Genomic DNA, 19,943 nt, shown 5'->3' with positions numbered 1-19,943 from the left:
CCATTGTTATTAGTTGGAATAATAGTTCCCCATTGTTGGTGGGAGGAATGGTACCCCATCATTGGTGTCTGTGGGAGAAATAAATAGCACCCCATCATTGGTGTATGTGGAAGGAATAGTACCCCTTGGGCCAGATAGAGGCAGGCAAAGCGCCAAATCTGGCCTCAGGGCTGCAGTTTGGAGACCACCAATATAGTGCATAGCCAGGTTTAACTCTCCCCCTCACTGAATACTTAGGCCTAATGCGCACTGGGCATTTATACATATGAGACTCCAACATTTAGGTGCGGGAGAAAGGAACATGCACACTGCCCAGCCCTGTTGCCGGCAGCCTCGCTGAGGCTGAAAGCTGCTAACAACTAACCCATTCGTCCCTGGGTGCATGCTGTCCACTTGTACCTCCTATCCACACCTAAACCTGAAGTCTCATGCAGTGGGGCTAAACACCCAGGGTGCATAAGGCCTTAACCCAAGCCATGGTTTCTCAACCAGGGTTCCTCCAGAGGTTCCTAGGGGTTTCTTGTGCAGTGAGCAATTTCTGCCTCTCAGATAATTTCCCACTGACACAATTGATCCTTAGCAATCTGTAAGGGGGCAATTCTTCCCAATGACTACAAGTGTAAGGAGCATTCTTCCCACTGACCATCACACTGTATCAGATGCTGATATAGGAATTTTTAGCAAGGGTTCTCTGAGACCAGAAAGTTATTTCAAGGGTTCCCCTGTGTTGAAAAGTTGAGAAAGACTGACCTAAGGTCTGTAAACCATTTTGACATATCCATTTGCAAAATTACAATAGCAAGTGCAGGCTTAATTTGTTGGAACACAGCCAGGGACCTCATTCAGTTTAAACTGTAAGAGGACCACATACATCATGAAAAACATCAGTTTGACATGCCTGCCTTACACTAAATTAAACCCAAATATCAATGAACTCCTTCTTCCTTGTAGTCTCCAGATCCTGTGCCAAGTTCATCCCCATGTCCTGCATAAAAATCATACGGCACCAGTCTCGCTGAAAGAAGCATCGCAAATTTAAAGTGGTTGTAAACCCTTACATATGCCCAGTAAAGGGACTGGCGTCAGGTGATATACAAAGGTGAAACAAATCCTACATTAATTGTACCTGTTTATCTGCAGCCATCCCTTCTCTACATCCAATCAAAATCCAGAATTTATAAAGCTTGTCTGAGCTGTCAGAAAAAAGAGGGCAGAAAGCAAAATGCACAATCTGCAGAGCTCAGTGAGGAGAGCTGATTGGATGGAAGGGACACCCCCCCTCCATTCAGGTACTTGCCAATATCCAGATTTGTCATCCTCCTCTAGGAGCATAGCAATATTACAAGCTACATAAAGTTTTCAAATCGCAGATGGATGTGCAGGCACAGTGAGGAAAGATTTGAATGTACTTTTAGATCAGCCAAGCTTGCAGGTATATGACTAGGCAATGTGTAAGGGGGAGGGGTAAACAGAAATCCACTCCCGGTACTATCTAGTGGAAAAAAAGTACATACCAGACGATCAGTTATTCCTGTGAAGAGGGTTGGACGGGGGATAGCTGCTCAGGTTGGGGAGTGATTATAGACATTATAGTAATTTTAGTCCACCTAAACAGGCAGATTAGGTGAAGATCATCTTAAAATGGACCTGTGCTTTGCTTATGCAGGCTGCAGCAACTTGTTCACATAATTTTATTTTTTTATCTGCGGTGGTGCGTAAAAACACCTAAGTGTACAAACAATGCATGTGAAAAACATATAAAAAAATGCACTTAAAGGTTTGTCTTTTGTCCACCCCCCGAAGGAGTTGGACCTTACCCTGACCCCCGGGGCAAGGCACAACTTGGTCGTCCATCTAGTCAAGAGGCCTGGGGACCCCTCACCTCCAGGTCAATCGAAGCCAACCAACGAGTAGTAGGTAAGAGGCTCTCTCCCCCTCTCCCTAGTTCAGGGGAGGAAGGAACCTATTGGCCACGCATCCTCCCCTAGACTTGAGGGTAGGCCAGAGGACCCACACCCTCCATCCTAGTGAGAAAAGAAACGCAGACAAAAGTGCAAAGTGACAAAACGCGAGGAGAAAAATAAATTAGAGCGGAAGCTCACTCTCATTTAACAATGACTATGTTTAATCCTTCTGCTGCTAGCGTTAGTAAATAGATTGGAAGGTACTGTATATCATATTTACTGGTATACTTCAGTTACTTCCAGTTTTCCATGCCTAGGCAAATTATGTCATACGATTTAGGAGGGTAGGAGGTGTTTCTCCCTACCCAGCGGAACTAATGCCGTGTACACACGGGCGGACTTTTCGACCAAACTCGTCCGCCGGAACAAATGTGGGCTTCATCGGACTTCCAACGGACCTTTTCGGTCGAAAATCAGACGGACTTTAGATTTGAAACATGTTTCAAATATTTCCGACGGATTCGAGTCTAGTCGAAAAATCAGTTCGTCTGTATGCTAGTCCGTCGGACGAAAACCGACGCAAGGGCAGCTATTGGCTACTGGCTATCAACTTCCTTATTTTAGTCCGGTCGTACGTCATCACGTACAAATCCGTTGGACTTTAGTGTGATCGTGTGTAGCCAAGTCCGTTTGTTTGAAAATCTGTCGGAAGTCCGTCGGAAAGACCGTTGGATCTTTGATGCCGAAAAGTTTGCCCGCGTGTACACGGCATTGGTCATAGAGAGCTGAGTCTGGGGGCATGGTCAGTGGAGCAGTGCTAGCTGAAGCCGTCATTTACACCTAACATGGATCGGGTTGGCTGAGCGGCATCTCATACCTTTCTAATTAGGAATGAAGCAACTCTTCCACATAGAAGTTAACTCACTTGGCTCCAAGGATGCTGGGATTATACACTGAGCTGTGCATGTGCAGCTCAGTGTCCAATCTAAGCAATTTTGCTAGAAAACATGTAAGAAGCGTTTTTTTTTCATTCGGTACAGAACACAGGCATTTTCTCAAGAGGAGCCCCCCTCTGCTATATAAGCTCAGTGACACTATCTTGATGCTGATTGACAGGGAGATGACATGTACCATGGAACCAGCATGCAAGAAGCAACTGGGGAGGATTCTCTTTGGCGAAGACCTTGTTTTTTTTTGTTTTTTTTATCACAAAGGTAGCTGGGGGTAAGAGGTAACCTGTTACCTGCAGGAGTCAGCTTTTTGATTACTAAGTAAGTCCCCAGCCCGTACCCAGAGAAAGGGTTCCTTTTGTCCCCCACAAACCTCCAAGTGCGCGCATGAAAACAGTTCTGAAGCAAGCCTTGGACACCCACACCAGCTCAACCTAGTTCTAGACCTTCTGCGTAATGACGGGTTCAGGGCTCAGGGCACTCCAGATCTTTTGGGTTTAGTCTAGTGTCTCCCAAGGCTATCCCTGTTCATGACTTCCAACCTGCCCTCCTCTCCATAGTGAGAGGTTTCAGGTTACTCTCCCAACAGCTTCCTTCTTTGGAGGTTATTGTACAACTTCCGGTGGGAGAGAGGTTTCAGAGCTTTTACTCCAACTTGTTCATTGTGGTCCTTGAACCCCAAGGTCCTCAGCTAAATACTTAAGAATCTTACATTTCCAATGGAATCTGCCAGGTCGTTCATTGTTTCTCTAGACATCAAAAATGCTTATTTGCATGTCCCTATTTATCCTCTGCAGTAACGCTTTGTGCACTTTGCCTTAGAAGAGCAATATTTACAATTTGTAGCATTTGGCCTATCCATTGCCCCTCGGGTCTTCACAAAGCTCTAGGCTCCAGTCCTTGCCCTATTTCACTTTTCAGGTGTCCATGTTGTGGGGCACCTGGACAGTCTGCTGTTGAAGTGTAAGTTCCGCTCCCCCTCCTCTCACCCCCCCCCCCCCTTCATATTTGCCACTTTCGTTTTTTTGGGGGGGGTAACCTGCGCCTCCACTTCCGTTTTGGATTGGCAATCGATTCATTCCCCCCAGCTTTCTGAGACACGTCACAGGTCCCAAAAAGCTGCAGGACCAAGCAGTCACAGCCGGCTGCCCACAATATTCTGGCACTGGGGACCAAAGCCTGGTGAAGAAACTGGCTGGGTGAGGACATTGCTGAATCCTGGGACAGCTAAGTGTCCTACTATTAAAAGTCATCAGTTACAGTTGCTGACTTAACTTGTAAAAAAATTACTGAACAACCGCTTTAAAGGGCCAGATCTGTCCAGGTTCTATCCTGTGATATTCAGCAGACAGCCTCGTCCTCTCATCGACCCTTGATGCTGTTTTGGTTCATTAAGACAAAGCCATGCTTGGGGCTTACATCAATCAACAGGGTAGGACCAGAAATCGAGCATCTTAGGCCCAGGTGGACCTGATTCTGCCATGGGCAGAATGCCACATTCTTGCCTTGTCAGGCGGTATTTCTCAGGACATTTGTCTAAGAAGGGGGATGCTGGACATGGATCTCAACCAAAAGATGGAAAGGTTTGTATGTTGATCTCAGGATTTGAGGGCCTTTGCAGTGGATGCTCTGGTGACCCAGTGGGATCAGTTCTCTATGATCTATGCCTTTTCTCCCTTTAAAGATCTGCCCTTGTCTGCTCTGCTAGATTGAATCCAAAGGTGTCTCAGTGATATTCGTTGCACCAAATCAGCAAAGAATAAAGTGGTATGCAGATGTACTAAAGCTTCCAGTGCATGTTCTGTGACCATTACCAGACTATCCTGATCTACTGTCCCAGTGCTCGATAGTAATCTGTGAGATGTGTCTTGGATTTTCCTCAATCAGGGTGGATCAGTGGATGGCCCTGAGTACAAATATAGGCCTTGTCTATTCTTTTTTCAATGGCTGTTGGCATCTCACTCTTTGGTGAAGGCTTTTGCCTGGTGTGGACAATGGAAGATTAGAGCTCAATAATCTGTTAGATGTGTCTTGGCTTTTCCTCAGTAAGGATGGATCAGTGGTTAGCCCTGAGTACAAATATCAGCCTTGACCAAATATAGGCCTTGACTATTCTTTTTTTCAATGGCCATTGACAACTCTCCTTGGTGAAGGCTTTTATACAAGGGCTTGTTCATATTGTTCCTTCTAGATGCCATGTGGTTACATTGTGGGACTTGAACCTCATGCTTTCAGTACTGCAGTCTACTCTCTTTGAGCCCATTAGAAATATATCCTTGACTGACTTTACTAGCAAGGTGGTTGCCATCACCTCTGCCAGGAGGGTGTCAGAGCTGGCTGCCTTATCTTGTAGAAAGCCCTTCCTAATGGTTCAAAAGCATAAGGATATCCTTTGGCCTAGGTTCTCTTTTCTGCCTAAGATTTTTTTTTTCCTTTCACATCAATCAGGACATAGTACTTCCATCCTTTTGTCCTACCTTGAAACACCCTTGGGAGTTGGCACTTCACACTGTTAGAATCTACCTCGCATCTACAGCTTTCCGGAGACTCAGATTGCCTCTTTGTGTTTCTGGAGGGATCTCATAGGGGGCTCCCTGCATCTCATTCCACCATTGCTAGGTGGATTTGTCAGGTTGTAGTTTGGACCTGTTCGGCTGAGGCTAGGGTTCTTCCCTTTTCAGTGGTGGCTCATTCTGCTAGATCTGTCAGGACATCCTTGGCTTTTCACAATCAAGCTTCTGCATTGCAGATTTTTTAGGGATGCCACCCAGTCTGTGGTTCACAAATTTACTAAGTTTTGCTTGAATGTTTAGGCCACTGCTGATGTTGTCCTTGCTCACAAGGTGCTACAGGCTACTGGACCCATCTTTGGTTGTTGTGGAGGGTCTGTTGGCTGGTTTTGTTGCCGATTTACTCTCCCCTCGTGCTTTTGGATGTTCCATTGGTCTCTGAATCTGCCTGTGTCCTATACTGTATGAGCATAAAATAGATTTTACAGGCAAGTCAAAAATCCAATTTTATTGCAGAAGAGGCATCATTTTTCAAAAGTTCCAATTTAAGGGAACCTACTGGCTTGTCCTGCATGGGCAAAAAGGGTTTACTTTAAGCTACCTCACTATATGGTCTTTTTGGAGAAGTAAAAATAGATGTTTGCAAGAGTTTGAACCAAGAAGGATTGAGCAGCTGGATGTCTACCTACCAGGATATCAGGTAGAGCTAGAGCTACAGCTGTTCCAGCTGAATGAACAATGTATGTGGAGGAACTTAAAAAAAAAGTCTTACTGGTCTTGCCTTTCCTATTAAACACTTTAAGGTGTAAACAAGAAGCATGAAAACCAGTCTGGAAAGATCTGTAATGTTCTTTGGTTCTGTGAGATTTAAAAGACATGAATTTAATAGACATTTTATTAACCCTTTCATGCCCAAGCCTATTTTGACATTTGTTGCTTTCAAGTTAAAATCCATATTTTTTGCTAGACAATTACTTAGAACCCCCAAACATTATATATATATTTTTAGCAGAGACCCTAGGGAATAAAATGGTGATCGTTGCAATACTTTGTGTCACACAGTATTTGTGACGTTGCTTCCAGAATTTTACATCGGAGATCCGATTGGAGCCGAATCCAACTTCGGACAGGTCTCAGCCTAGCCAGCGGACATGCTGGCTGGTGGCTCTGGTCTCCCGGTGGGACGGGAGGCCCGGGAAGAGCGGCAGAAGGTGAGAACATCCTTTAGGATAATAGCCGAGCAGTTTTTAGACACATTTGTTAACACTAAAGAGTCAACCACCCACTCTAAAAAACAGTAGTGGGGTGGCATCACCCTGATATAACCCCTTCAAGCCATGAACTCAAATTTGCGTACGGTCGGCGGGAAGGGGGTTTTAAACACTGCTGTGGCCCAAGAGCTGGAGTGATGAACTCTGCAGATCAACACCTTCCTGAGATTTATCCTGTTGAAGCTTAATTGACCACTATATTAAAACAATAAAGGAAACTGTGATTCAACCATTCATCATCTACCAAAAACTAAAATATCAATTTTGGGTGGACAGGCTGTGGTCATAGCAGAAGCCATAAAACACTTTTGCAGCAGGAATTGCTGCTTCAGAATTTCGCTGAGGATGGTCTTGTGTTCAATGCCTAGGCATCTGGTCATGTGCTCTCTGCTGCATAGGAACTTCAGATGAGCCAGTCCTTCCCTTTAGTAGAGATCATGTGAGCAGCTAGTTCAGTTAAAGTGGGAGTCCGGCGACCAATCTTTTTTTTTTTTTTTTAGGTCATTGAGACACTTTGCTAACCCCAAAATAATACTCACAGTTTGGGTGTAATATTTCCGCCTCTGTCTGTTTTCATACTGAAGAAAAACTTAAAAAATGTGATGCTGGCTGTTTCTATCTTGCTTGTGGGCATGTGAAGCCCACAAAAATTGATTTCCTGAATGCGGTGAATGCTGTTCATTCACAGCTTGTTCACACGCATGATCATTGTTTCCGCACTGAATCTTGGGAAGCCTGACACTAAGCTCCCAGGCGCCGGGGTAAGGCAATAAACACGCCTACTCCCATGGGAGGAGAGACAGGAAGTGCCACAATAAAGTACAATATAAAGGTAATTACAGCGATGAAAAAAAAAATTTGTGCGGCATTTGAACATCTATGCAATTAACTGAAGGGGGTAAGATTAAGTTAAAAATTTGAGTGGAACCCCGCTTTAATATGTTGTTCAGTGGGCTTCATAAAGAGTCTAAATAAAGTGAAACCTTTCACCTCCTCTCCTTTTTCTCTTGTTCAAACAGGCACTGGAGACATTTTCTGTCTCTTCTTCTGACAGCTTTCATATAGACAGGGTTTGGGGAAAAATTACCCACATGTGGGTTCAAACAGCAACAAAAAGCTGACAGAGTACCACTATATCAATCCAGAGTCCTATGCACAGCAATGAATCTAACATCTAAACCTGAATGATCACACTATTTCTTATCTTTTCAACGTAAACTAAACCTAAAGGTTTACCCTTAACTGGCACATAGCCCTAATCCTAATTTTATTATTAAAGAAAAAGTATGGACATAGTGAAAAACATCCATACTTACCTCCCTGCTGTAGCATGGGTCCAATGCTGCAGCTGTCCCCACACCAGCTCTAAGCTCAACAACTAAGCAATCACATGACTGATGATCGCTCAGTTTTCAGTGAGCAGAGAGAGGTGACTGTCAGCTACCAGCTCTCTGCTCTGCTCTGCCCCTCCAGCTCTCCCTGGAGCACCAGGCAGGGGAGGGGGCGGGAGCGGCTCAGGCTCTCAGCAGCACACTGAAAGGCTGGGTTGTCCCCAACATTATTGTCTGAAGACTGCCAGAGCCTGGACCGGCTCTGTTACGTCAGCCGTCAGCGAGCTTCTGGGTCACAAGAGAGCAAAAGTAAGTGCACTCCTGTGATACAGAAGAGAAGTATGGCCAAAAAAGCTTTTGTCATACTTCTCTGTTAATGCTAAAAATAGCATGCTTCCTGATCTTAAAGCTGTTCTTTTATATGCTTTTATTTTACCTTCCCTGGTTCCTCAATTCCCCCCCCCTTCAATATGCTGATGACAATAAAACCTTTCCATTTCCATTACTTTATGTTAAACCTAGTACTGTCATCAGTGGGTCTCTGTTCTTCTAATGCAGGATTATGGCTAACGGAAGGGGCCAACTAGGTGCAGTACATCCTGAAAGCATGACAGCACCCTGCCTCAATACATACAAGCAGTGGGCTGGCTGTGGAGAGGAGTTATGCAAATACCAAAAAGTCTTGATGGGTTGTTGTCATTCTGGAGGAATGGAAGTTACCAGGCAGGATGTATTTACATGCAGACTGCCCTATGAAATTGCCCACATGTAATGATGAGTCTCTATGATTTACTACTGATATCCAGTGTTTGCAAAAGGGGCGGGCCAGGGACAGTCAGGCTGAGGAAGAAACTGCTGGATAATGCTGAACATTGGCATGCTCCGTCTAACTTACTGTGGCTTCTGATGCACATTGTCAGAAGCTCACAGTGATCAGTAAAATCAGAGAAGAGCTTTTACAACTGTGCAAGACTTGAAGGGAGGTTGGAGTTCAGTTTTAGTTTAATACTGATAAAACACTTAATACACTTCAATAACAACACCAATATTGAATAAAAACAAATTATTTGTATCTAAAACACATGTAAACATACAATAGTATCCTTGTGGAGAGTCAAAGATTGATTGGACACACAGGTGTGTGTTTGCACGTACTCTTTCTTTCCTCCATTATTATTTTTTGCTTCTTCCCCAGTTTTGAAGGTAACTCATTAGGGTTGGAGATCGCGTTGGACTGACTCAGTCAGTCACTGGTTGTGGGTGAGTAGCGAAAGAGGGTAAGATGGAAGACTTCAATTCCAATGGTTTATTGCCAACTTGAAAGTAGATGACAAGTAGACTTTTATGGGGCCTGGGTTGCTACCTCTGGGTTTAGCCTTATGGTTGTATCCACATGTCATCTAGGAAAGGTTGGTAAGCACAGCCAACACTAAGACATTCATCCGTTTGAACGTTGTGCGACAGTCCCATCTGTTTGAGATTCTTCCACACATATCAGCAAGCAACAAAAGCCCTGAAGAAGGGGGAGTCTCTGTTCCCCTGAATAAGTAACAGGTTTCGGCGCTTAGGAAATGGATGAACTGCAGCCTCCCTAATTAAAAACTTCACCTAGGTGAAATGCAGAAATATTATAAACTCAAAGAAAGGGAAACTGGCACTGTTCAGGGGTAATGCACATAGAACGTGACCCTAATATATATGTAAAATATCCACTAATAACCAATGTGAAAGAAAAATGATAAGAAAATTAACTGGTGAATAAACCAAGCTATTCTGAGAGCTCTATGTAATACAAGTGCTCCTTTTAAAGTGACGTGTGCATACAAAAAATATAAGGAATGTGTATCAATTAATGTAAAAAATATATAAAAAATGATATACAGTATATAAAAAATTATATATATATATATATAAATGTTATATGCATAAATTCATCAAGGTTCAAAATATCAATCAATGTCCATGACAAAGTATCAGTAGTAGCATGCATTCCACACAGCGTGCTCACAGAAACCGGAAGTGTCAGAAGTACAGGAAATGACATCTTGCATGCCAAGTATGTCCTGTCTTACGCATTTCAATACACGGATGTCATCTGAGGCGCCTGACCCCCCAGGGGAGGGGTCAGGACAGCATGACAAGACATCTTGTTAGCTAAGGAGAACGCTCGTATCATCCCGATACCACCCTGGTATAATCTGCTACATGTCCATCATAGAATGGTGCACTGACGCACCTGATAAATGTGAGTAACCCAGATGGGGGTTTTTGCTTTAGTGAAATAAATTGTTTAAAACGTCATTGCACTATTGAGTATTTCCTTTCACATATCCTGGATAACTACCCTGTTTCCCCTAAAATAAGACCTAGCGTGACTGTCAGCGATGGCTTCAATATAAGCCCTACCCCCCAAATAAGCCCTAGTTAAAGTCTTTGTAGGTCTTATTTTCAGGGTAGGGCTTATTTTCGGGGAAACAGGGTAGGGCTTATTTGGAGGGTATGGTTTATATTGCAGTCATCACCGACAATCACGCTAGGTCTTATTTTAGGGGAAACAGGGTATGCTAAGGAACCCAGGAGCCTGACATTTTAAAGAGCTCAGAGGTGGTTCACATGCGTGCTTTGACTTAGCTTAATCGCAAAGTCGGACGCTCCAAGGTGAGCGTTTACTACATAAGGGGGCACCTGAGTGAAGACACCCCAGCCCATCTTGGATCACACTTTTTATTGTTCCTGAATTACACAAACTTTTATCACGTTACTAGAGACGCAGTTGGATGCGACTTATATGCACATGAGCACTTTGTATTATGATCTGAATCACATATCTCCTGCAGTGTTGTTTATTGTTCCTGAATTACACAAACTTTTATCACGTTACTAGAGACGCAGTTGGATGCGATTCGGATGCGATTTATATGCACATGAGCACTTTGTCTTATGATCTGAATCACATATCCCCTGCAGCACTGTTTATTTTCAGCACGGTCATTTACGACATATTTGGACACTATATATTGCACAGGAGCACTTTTTCTATATATTATTTGTTTATGGTTTTAAACTCAGTTATGCACGAGGCACTTTAAATTGGTTTTGTGTGTATATCATATCCATTTATTAGTTATATTAATTTGATTAATTTTACATTTTACCATTAGTCTTTGGGTTATTAAAACCACTTTAAGCATCTAGACCATCGGTTCTCAACCTGGGGGTCGACTGCCGATTCTCCAGGGGGTCGCGGATGCTGGCCGAGATGCTGCCTGAGATGCTGGCCGAGACGGACCCGAAGTTACTGCCGGAGTCCGTCCGTCTCGGCCAGCGAGATGTCACTTCCTGCACAGGAGAGACTGCACGGAAGTGACGTTCCGTCGCCGCCATCTTGGTACTCTCGTCCACAGTAATGCTTAGACTTAGAAGTCGGCAAGCGGACATCTTGTTACACCCACCGAAGTCCGCTTGCTGTGGATGAGTGTACCAAGAGGGAGGCAACGACACACCTGAAGAAGAACACCTGTGTCACTGTGACATCTGGTAAGTCAGACACACAGGAGAAGCTGACAAGATAACATTTTTTTCATTATGTTACTTAACATTTATATATATATATAAACGTATATATATATATATATATATATATATATATATATATATAAATGTCCCAGTTGGTTCCTCAAAAGTGTTTATTCCGTGCCAGTGCTAGATACATGTTTGGGTGCTATACACTTTGTGTATCTAGCACTGGCACGGAATAACCACTTTTGAGGAACCAACCGGGACGTTTATATATAAATAAGTGGTGGGGGCGCAAACAAACTGAAAAAATCTGAAAATAAAAACCCCCATTAAAACGCTGCAACTGTGCCTTTAAATGCAGCCACTGTGCCCATCAATTGTCGCCACTGTGCCATCAAACGCAGCCACTGTGCCCTTTAATTGTTGCCACTGTGCCAAACACAGCCACTGTGCCCATCAATTGTCGCCACTGTGCCAGCAAACGTCGCCACTGTGCAGCCACTGTGCCCATTGTCGCCACTGTGCCATCAATTGTCGCCACTGTGCCAAACATCGCCACTGCCACTGTGCCCATCAATTGTCGCCACTGTGCCCATCAATTGTCGCCACTGTGCCAGCAAACGCCGCCACTGTGCCATCAAATGCAGCCACTGTACTCATCAATTGTCGCCACTGTGCCAGCAAACGCAGCCACTGTGCCCATCAATTGTCGCAACTGTGCCCATCAATTGTCGCCACTGTGCCAGCAAACGCCGCCACTGTGCCATCAAATGCAGCCACTGTGCCCATCAATTGTCGCTACTGTGCCAGCAAACGTCGCCACTGTGCAGCCACTGTGCCCATCAATTGTCGCCACTGGGCCCATCAATTGTCGCCACTCTGCCAGCAAACGCCGCCACTGTGCCATCAAATGCAGCCACTGTGCTCATCAATTGTCGCCACTGTGCCATTAAACGCAGGAACTGTGCCCTTTAATTGTTGCCACTGTGCCAAACGCAGCCACTGTGCCCATCAATTGTCGCCACTGTGCCAGCAAACGTTGCCGCTGTGCAGCCACTGTGCCCATCAATTGTCGCCACTGTGCCATCAAACACAGCCACTGTGCCCATCAATTGTCACCACTGCCAGCAACACCGCCACTGTGCCATCAAATGCAGCCATTGTGCCCATCAATTGTCACCACTGCCAGCAACACCGCCACTGTGCCATCAAATGCAGCCATTGTGCCCATCAATTGTCACCACTGTGCCAGCAAACGCCGCCACTGTGCCATCAAATGCAGCCACTGTGCTCGTCAATTGTCACCACTGTGCCATCAAACGCAGCCACTGTGCCATCAAACGCAGCCACTGTGCCATCAAATGCAGCCACTGTGCCCTTTAATTGTTGCCACTGTGCCAAACGCAACCACTGTGCCCATAAATTGTCACCACTGTGCCAGCAAACGTCGCCACCTGTGCCAGCAAACGCAGCCACTGTGCCCTTTAATTGTTGCCACTGTGCCAAACGCAGCCACTGTGCCCATCAATTGTCGCCACTGTGCCAGCAAACGTCCCACTGTGCAGCCACTGTGCCCATCAATTGTCAGCACTGTGCCAGCAAACGCCGCCACTGTGCCAGCAAACGCGACCAACGAAAATAATTTTACTGTTAGGGGTCCCCACAACCTGGGAAATTTTATCAAGGGGTCACGGCACTAGGAAGGTTGAGAACCACTGATCTAGACAGTGGTGGCTCGCAGGATTTCTTTCTATTTTTGTTATCAATTATCTTTCCTAATGGATACATATTGCTTGCAGCACTGTTGACTAAATAATTAAATATAATCTTATCATTTTTTTCTTTCACATTGGTTATTAGTGGATATTTTACACACACATATATATTTTAGGGTCAAGTTCTATGTGCATTACCCCTGAACAGTGCCACTTTCCCTTTCTTTGAGTTTATTATATTTGTTCCCCTGAAACCCATTGGATTGTCATACTTGCGATTTTTAATAAATGCGATCAAACTTATCTTCCCTCTTGCATTTACTGGACACCGAGCGCTCATTTCTACCTACCTTTCCTATTCCCCAATTTTAAGGTTTGGTATGAAGATTACATTGTAGTTCTCTGTTAAGCTTCTACTTCATGATGTAAAACTGAGACCGGAGCAGGTTGGTGACAGGCCTTGCACTTCATTGTGGAGTACAGTAAAGTTGGCCATAGAGCAGTACAACCTCATTTGAACTTTCATGTTTGCCAGAACAAAAAATGTCTTATGAAAACCCTGAAAAAAGATGTCTTCAATTACCATACCAATGTTTTAAATTCTACATTTGAAAAATCACATTTACAGTTAGAATTTGTTTGAGAAGAAATTTCCATCCTCCTTTGATTTTCCTTGTCAGTACGGTTGAAAAGATTTGGGTTTGATGCACTATTGCAGGTTGGTTTGGGATTGGAGCATGGTTTCTACTTCTACTGCTTGCAGAATTTGTTGGAAATGCTGCAAGTTTCTAGTAATTTAAAAGCATTTAACGGTGAGTGGTGTTTACAGGTAAGTGAAAAGCTTTACTGTACACATACAGAAGTGTTAGTATGTGTCATATTTCTCAAGTTGACACATTAACAGGTATGTTAAAAAATGCTTCCATTTTATTCCCATCAAAAGTTTTAGGTGTACTTTAAGGAATTGGGTGCTGAAATAGTGCACACTAGGAGGTTTAGCAATTGTTTTTGGGCAATTTATTGTGCGATATTGTAACAGGCCCTGAGGCCTGGTAACAAAAATTGCCCTGGACTTAACCAAAAGGTCTAGCCCTAAGAGGCACAGTGCAGAAAAAGCATTGGTGCCTTGACCATGTGTTCAATTCTCACAGTGGGGTACCCATGCCCAAGTGATACAAGGAGCACCCCTGGGGCAACTAACTCCCAGGGAACACAGCTCCACAGGTACTCTGCAGCAAACCTAAACTTATTATGCTTCATTTCCATGTGTAATTAGCAGCTCATGATTCCATAGATTCCCTAAACAATGGTCAAGGCATAACTTCACATTGGAATATCTTAAAGAGAGCTTGAGGTAAACCTAGAGTTAATTGTATATAAACAAATGGAAGTTTCAAGAAGGCCCTAAACCAGACACTCAGTTCTGGATTTGAGCACCATCAGGTTACAGCATTGCTTTTGTAAAACCAAACGTATTTACTTATTACTTACAGCACAATCCCCAAAAAACAAGGAGCTCACTCTGTACATATGGATAAAAGAGTGGAGTCACTCAAATCTTTTTATATATATATATATTTTGCACTGATGAGGGCTGAGAATCCCAAAACAGCTGTGTGCAAGTAATCATGGTTCTGTAAAATTGTGGCTTAATTTGAGCTATACACCAGCAGTTTTGGATTCACTGATGACTAAAGGGGCAATTTACATGACTCTGGCCACTTACTCATAAACTCCTTGTTTTTTTTTTTTTTGCTGGAACCTTCTGTTTTAGGAAGGCAGTGCTTTATCTCACAGTACTTTAGGGGTGGACTTGAGTTCCAAAGGTAGGCTCTAGCCCTCAAAACTATTGGTCAGTGAGGCTGCACATCACCGCAAGGAGCCAATAGAGAGATGATTGTTGGGGTATTTAAGAGCTTGACTTTGCTAGCTGAAGTCAGTATTTGTATAATTGAGCCCCCTGGGTCTTAAAGGCTAACTCCACCTTTTAGATCATGTTACAGAGGGATTTCTCTTTGGGAAAGCCTCTAACAAAGTACTTGGTGGACCAGCCTTGGTTGGTTTCTAAGGAGTGGGGTCCATCTGGCCTTGGCCTAGGTAGACCATGGTGAACCTTGCCTTTCTTAGGACCCATTTTCTTCAGAGGATTGGCCATACTATACCCTCTGTGCACTTATTTTGTGTGCTGTGATTTCACGGTTCACTGTTTTCATTCACAGGGTTTTTGACAAAGCACCATACTGAGGTGCTTAAAAAAAAAAATCATGTTACACCCACATGTAGGGTTTAACGTGGTTGCAAGCCGCCTCTCACTTTTCTTACAGCGTGTGGGGGGTCTTCTCCCCTGCTGCAGCTGTTACTCTGCCTGCAGAGCTGCATCATTCATTCATAAAGGTCTGTGAATGAATGAACTATGGCGTTAGTTCTCAATGGAACATGATTGTGGTGATCATTACACTCATCTTCCATTGACACTTCCTCCAGCTTTGTACCTAAAGGTATGTACCCCTGTATTTACAGACAAGGAGCTGGAAAAAGTCTGCATGAGCCTGTACATTGCACCCATGATCCCCCGATCGCAGTTGCAATGCTTTGCAGGTGGCTTTACAAAATAAATAAATGCACTTTTTTGTGCTGCAAATATGGGTGCATTTATTTATTTTTTCAAAAAGTAGATTTAGCCTTTAAAGTGTACCTATGGTCAAATTTAAAATTATATATCAATTTGCACATTGTATTTTAATTATTTCTTGACTACACCTATTAATCTAAATTATCTTGAAGCTTGTAAACTTACTTTGTAAAGATCCCCACACATTTACTTCCTTGAATTCTGCAACACGCAATCACTGTGCCCTGTGAGTATTCACTGTTGTTTAACCCATTTCACAAAGCCTGCCTTCTGAACTGATAGGAGTTTCAGGAGGCCGAGTCAGAACAAGAATCACTGTTTGCGGGGAGAAAGGCATCATAGGATATGTAGTCCTTAGAAATGGAAAGTAAAAAGCAGAGGAGAAGCTGCAAAGCAGGAAGTTGTGGAAAGAGGTGGCCATCAGATAAGCAAAATATTCCATGAAAGAAGATTTTTCAAGTAAGCCTATTGGTAATGTTATTGCAATGCTGATGTTATAAAAAGAAAGCGTATGCTGTGACAATAGAACTTCTTTAGGACACCTTTCACACTCTGAAAGCTCTCCATAGGTCGGTACTCTCCAGTCTTGCTTGCACTGTACCACACATGGGCTCATTTTACTCATTAGTATCCACTACATATCTTAATATTTGATTACAACAGTTGCAAAGTCAAATGCTAAGATGCAACATTGGACAATAATTTAGCCTTTGCTTTCCTTCCAGTGTGGAAACTGTAATGTATCCGGGTCTCCATTAGCATTATCCAAACATACATATATTGTTGGAAAAGATGTTAGAAAACATTAATAGAGATCCAGACCAGCCTCTATTATCTAGATATTGAGATAGGCTTTTGCAATGTACTTAATACAATCTTTCAACATTCCTTCCCTGTAATCCCATGTAAGAAACCTGCAGAAGCAACATCTACAATAATGATGAACTTCTAATGCAGCAAGCAACAGTGACAGGATGCCATATTTCTTAGAACAGGCCGTCTATAATTTGAGCTCCAGTTTTGTGTACATTTCTAGGGAAAGGCAGTGACAGAGGGAAGGGATGGGGGTGATTTTAGGAAAGGTCATCTATAAACCAAAGACTGAAGCAAAACTTGAAATATTACCCAATTATGAAAAACTATTACTAAAATTGATTCACAAATTAAATAAATGTGCAGATATTCAGGTGAATCAACAATAAGCAATTGAGTGATTTTCCCAATGCAGTCATCACTGAAATTCATAGCTTGGATCAGATTAAAGTAAAGTGTCATTGTGCTGAAATTTTAGGGTTGCTTGGGTTGTGGTCATAGCTAGAGGTGACCTGAGCTTGCAGTATTAGAAGAAAATATCAAATAACTCCAAGTTTTTCTGAGCTCCTTTATACAATGACTTTGTACATCGTATTACTCACCAGTAATTTTTTCTCCCTGTATATGTCCTTTCCCATACTGTACACAGCTTTTCCTTCTTTCAGTGCCAAAATTCCATGTACTTTGCTGTCCATGGTCACATGGGAGGCTGATTGCGGCTCCAATGATTGTACTGCTGAAAGACTGACCTAATAAACATAGGAACCTTTATGAACTGGTGTCCACTATCTTCTTTATTGTGATCTGTATCAGTGTTCCTAACTGAAATCTCACGATTGGGCATTTTTAGCCTTTAAAGAACAAATCCACCTCAAAGTTACATTTCAGTTGTTGTTGGAACCAGTGGACTGGGTCACCTCTTGGCAGAGCAGTCTCCCTACCAAAATTTCTCATTCTTGTTGGCCACCTAGCAGTATTGGGTGTGTGCATTTTCAAGCTACTTGTTTCATTCTCCATATTATAAAATAAATAAATACATTAAAGTGTTTGTAAAACAGAAAATAAAAAAAATAAATTAAAAAACAAACCCTGTAACACAAAGGCATAATTAGCTAGTATGCAGCACATACTGGCTCATTATGAAATACCTTACATTGAAGCTGTTGCAGCAGCCCTGCACACTGCTGTGACCGACGACATGTCTCCTTGAGTTATTTCCGGATTCGCGGGCTCCGGCGCTGTAAATGGCCGGAGCCACGATGCCGTCACTCACGCGCGGGAGCCTCCGGTCACGGCGCGCTGCTGAAGAAACTGCATGAGCGAGCCGTTTCTTCAGTGCGCAAGCAAGCGTATATGGTAAAAATTTCCTAAATGGAGCAGATTTAGGAGATATTTACAGCACCTACCGGTAAGCCTTATTATAGGCTTACCTGTAGGTACAAGTTGTGTAACAGGGTTTACAACCACTTTAAAACCTGTGGGAATGGTGGGAGCTCCTCATAATAGTTATAGCTGGTGTGCAGAGCTGAGAGCTCAGTAATAGAGTCCCCACGGGAAGAGAGTGCACTCCAACATCTACCAAAAACTGAAATATCAGCTTTGGGTGGGCAGGCTGCTTAAAAAGTGTAGGTTCAACATTTTATAAAAGATTAAAAGGTGAGCCAGTTCTGAAAAAAACCCTAACTAACCCCCTGCCCCCCACACACAAATGGTTCTCAGTTCTCACTGCACTTAGCTGGTCTCATGCCACTCTCACGCCATCCCCATATAAGGCTGCATACTTAATAGCTTTACTACACAGCCCGAAAACTGTGTAGCATCATATTGGAGACAATCATGAGCAGTGAATGATCAATGCAACCACATGATCATGCTGACCAATAAGAATCTCTGTGGAGCCTTCTTTTTCTTCTGGGACCTGGTCTCTGAGGAAAAAAATTAAGTGGGTAGCAAGACCAATGTGTGTGCCTTGGAGGACCGCACTGGTGGCTAATCTATTCTTACTGACTACATTCAAGAGGAGACTGCTCTGAGCTTACATTGGCAGACTTTCTCAAGGGCCTTTCCTATATGAAGTGGTGGCAAGATTTTTTTTTTTTTTCCAGAAACTGTTGCAAGCCATAACCCAAGTACAAGGTGATGTTAATCAAATAAAACTTTTGTATACAGAATATCCATACTACAGGCTTTTGCAAAAAGGGAGTTAAAAAAATTCTAACAGTGGGGGGCGTGGCCTGGACGGTGACCAAGACGGCAGCATAAGGGAAGAGCTCCTGCGATCCGGGGACTGAAAAGTGCTTTTTAAGGGAGCCTACACCCCATAACCGCCATGAGCAGATCCACCCGGAGCTCCTCTTCATCCCGAGCTATAAACGACTCAGGTAAGCAGCTCAGCAGAAACATACCGGAGCTATTCCGGACCCAACGCATGGCTGCACACGCGGCCTCCCAGGCCCCATCTCAGGCCTCGCCTAGCATGGAACCTGACATACTGACTCCAGGGGCTTCGGGCATCAATGCAGGGCGATCCCAACCCCCCAGCTTACTGAACCTAGAAGCAGTTGCTGCTATTAAAAACACCGTTACAACGGCGATCGCCAACCTCAAAACCGAAATCTATGTGGTGGCACATCGGTTAGATGGGGTGGAACAAGTCTCCCAGACTCACACCGCTGCCATCAGACAGGTGCAAACCACCTTTGACTCCCACCTTTCTCAACTCTTGGATATCCACAGACATGTTGAAGACCTCGACAACCGCGGTCGGAGGCATAATATAAGAGTGAGGGGGCTCCCTGAGAACATTGAACCGGGATCACTGCAACAAACTATATGCACAATCTTTAATGACCTGATTGACCGCCTGGCAGACTCCCCCATAGACATGGAAAGAGCCCACCGTGCCTGCTCCGGGAAAATGAACCACCAAAGGATGTAATTTGCTGTGTGTTAAATTTCCCACTCAAAGAAGAAATTCTCCATAAAGCCAGAGAAAAAGGCCGCATTCTCCATAATGGCGGAGAAGTCAAGTTATTTCAGGACTTGTCCCAGATAACGCTACAGAATAGGCAAGCTCTTCGCCCCCTGCTGGAAATCCTACATGCCAGAAATATACAGTATCGATGGAAATTCCCGTTCGGACTTTCAGCATCCGCTAGAGGTCGCTCCGCACTACTCCGCACACCTGAATACCCGTTAGGGTTTTGCGAGCAGCTTGATCTTCCTCACGTCGAGCTTCCGGAATGGTACACTCCATACTTTCCCTCTGAACCCTGGTGTCCGGTCTCTCTCCACCCAT

At 43.8% G+C, this 19,943-nt stretch overlaps 1 protein-coding gene across 1 annotated transcript in view; it reads left to right on the top strand.

Moving 5' to 3' along the window:
* LOC141106754 (uncharacterized) overlaps nt 1-19,943 on the top strand; it is a 227,636-nt gene that overhangs the window by 21,658 nt on the left and 186,035 nt on the right. The window contains exon 11 of the mRNA XM_073597681.1: nt 18,983-19,579. Within this exon, the coding sequence (XP_073453782.1) occupies nt 18,983-19,579 (597 nt within the window). The remainder of the gene's footprint in view (nt 1-18,982; nt 19,580-19,943) is intronic.

The sequence above is a fragment of the Aquarana catesbeiana genome, linkage group LG08 (assembly GCF_042186555.1).
Source record: "Aquarana catesbeiana isolate 2022-GZ linkage group LG08, ASM4218655v1, whole genome shotgun sequence".
Lineage (NCBI taxonomy): Eukaryota > Metazoa > Chordata > Amphibia > Anura > Ranidae > Aquarana > Aquarana catesbeiana.
Note: the sequence above shows the minus strand (reverse complement) of the source record. Positions and strands in the feature narration are given on the sequence as shown.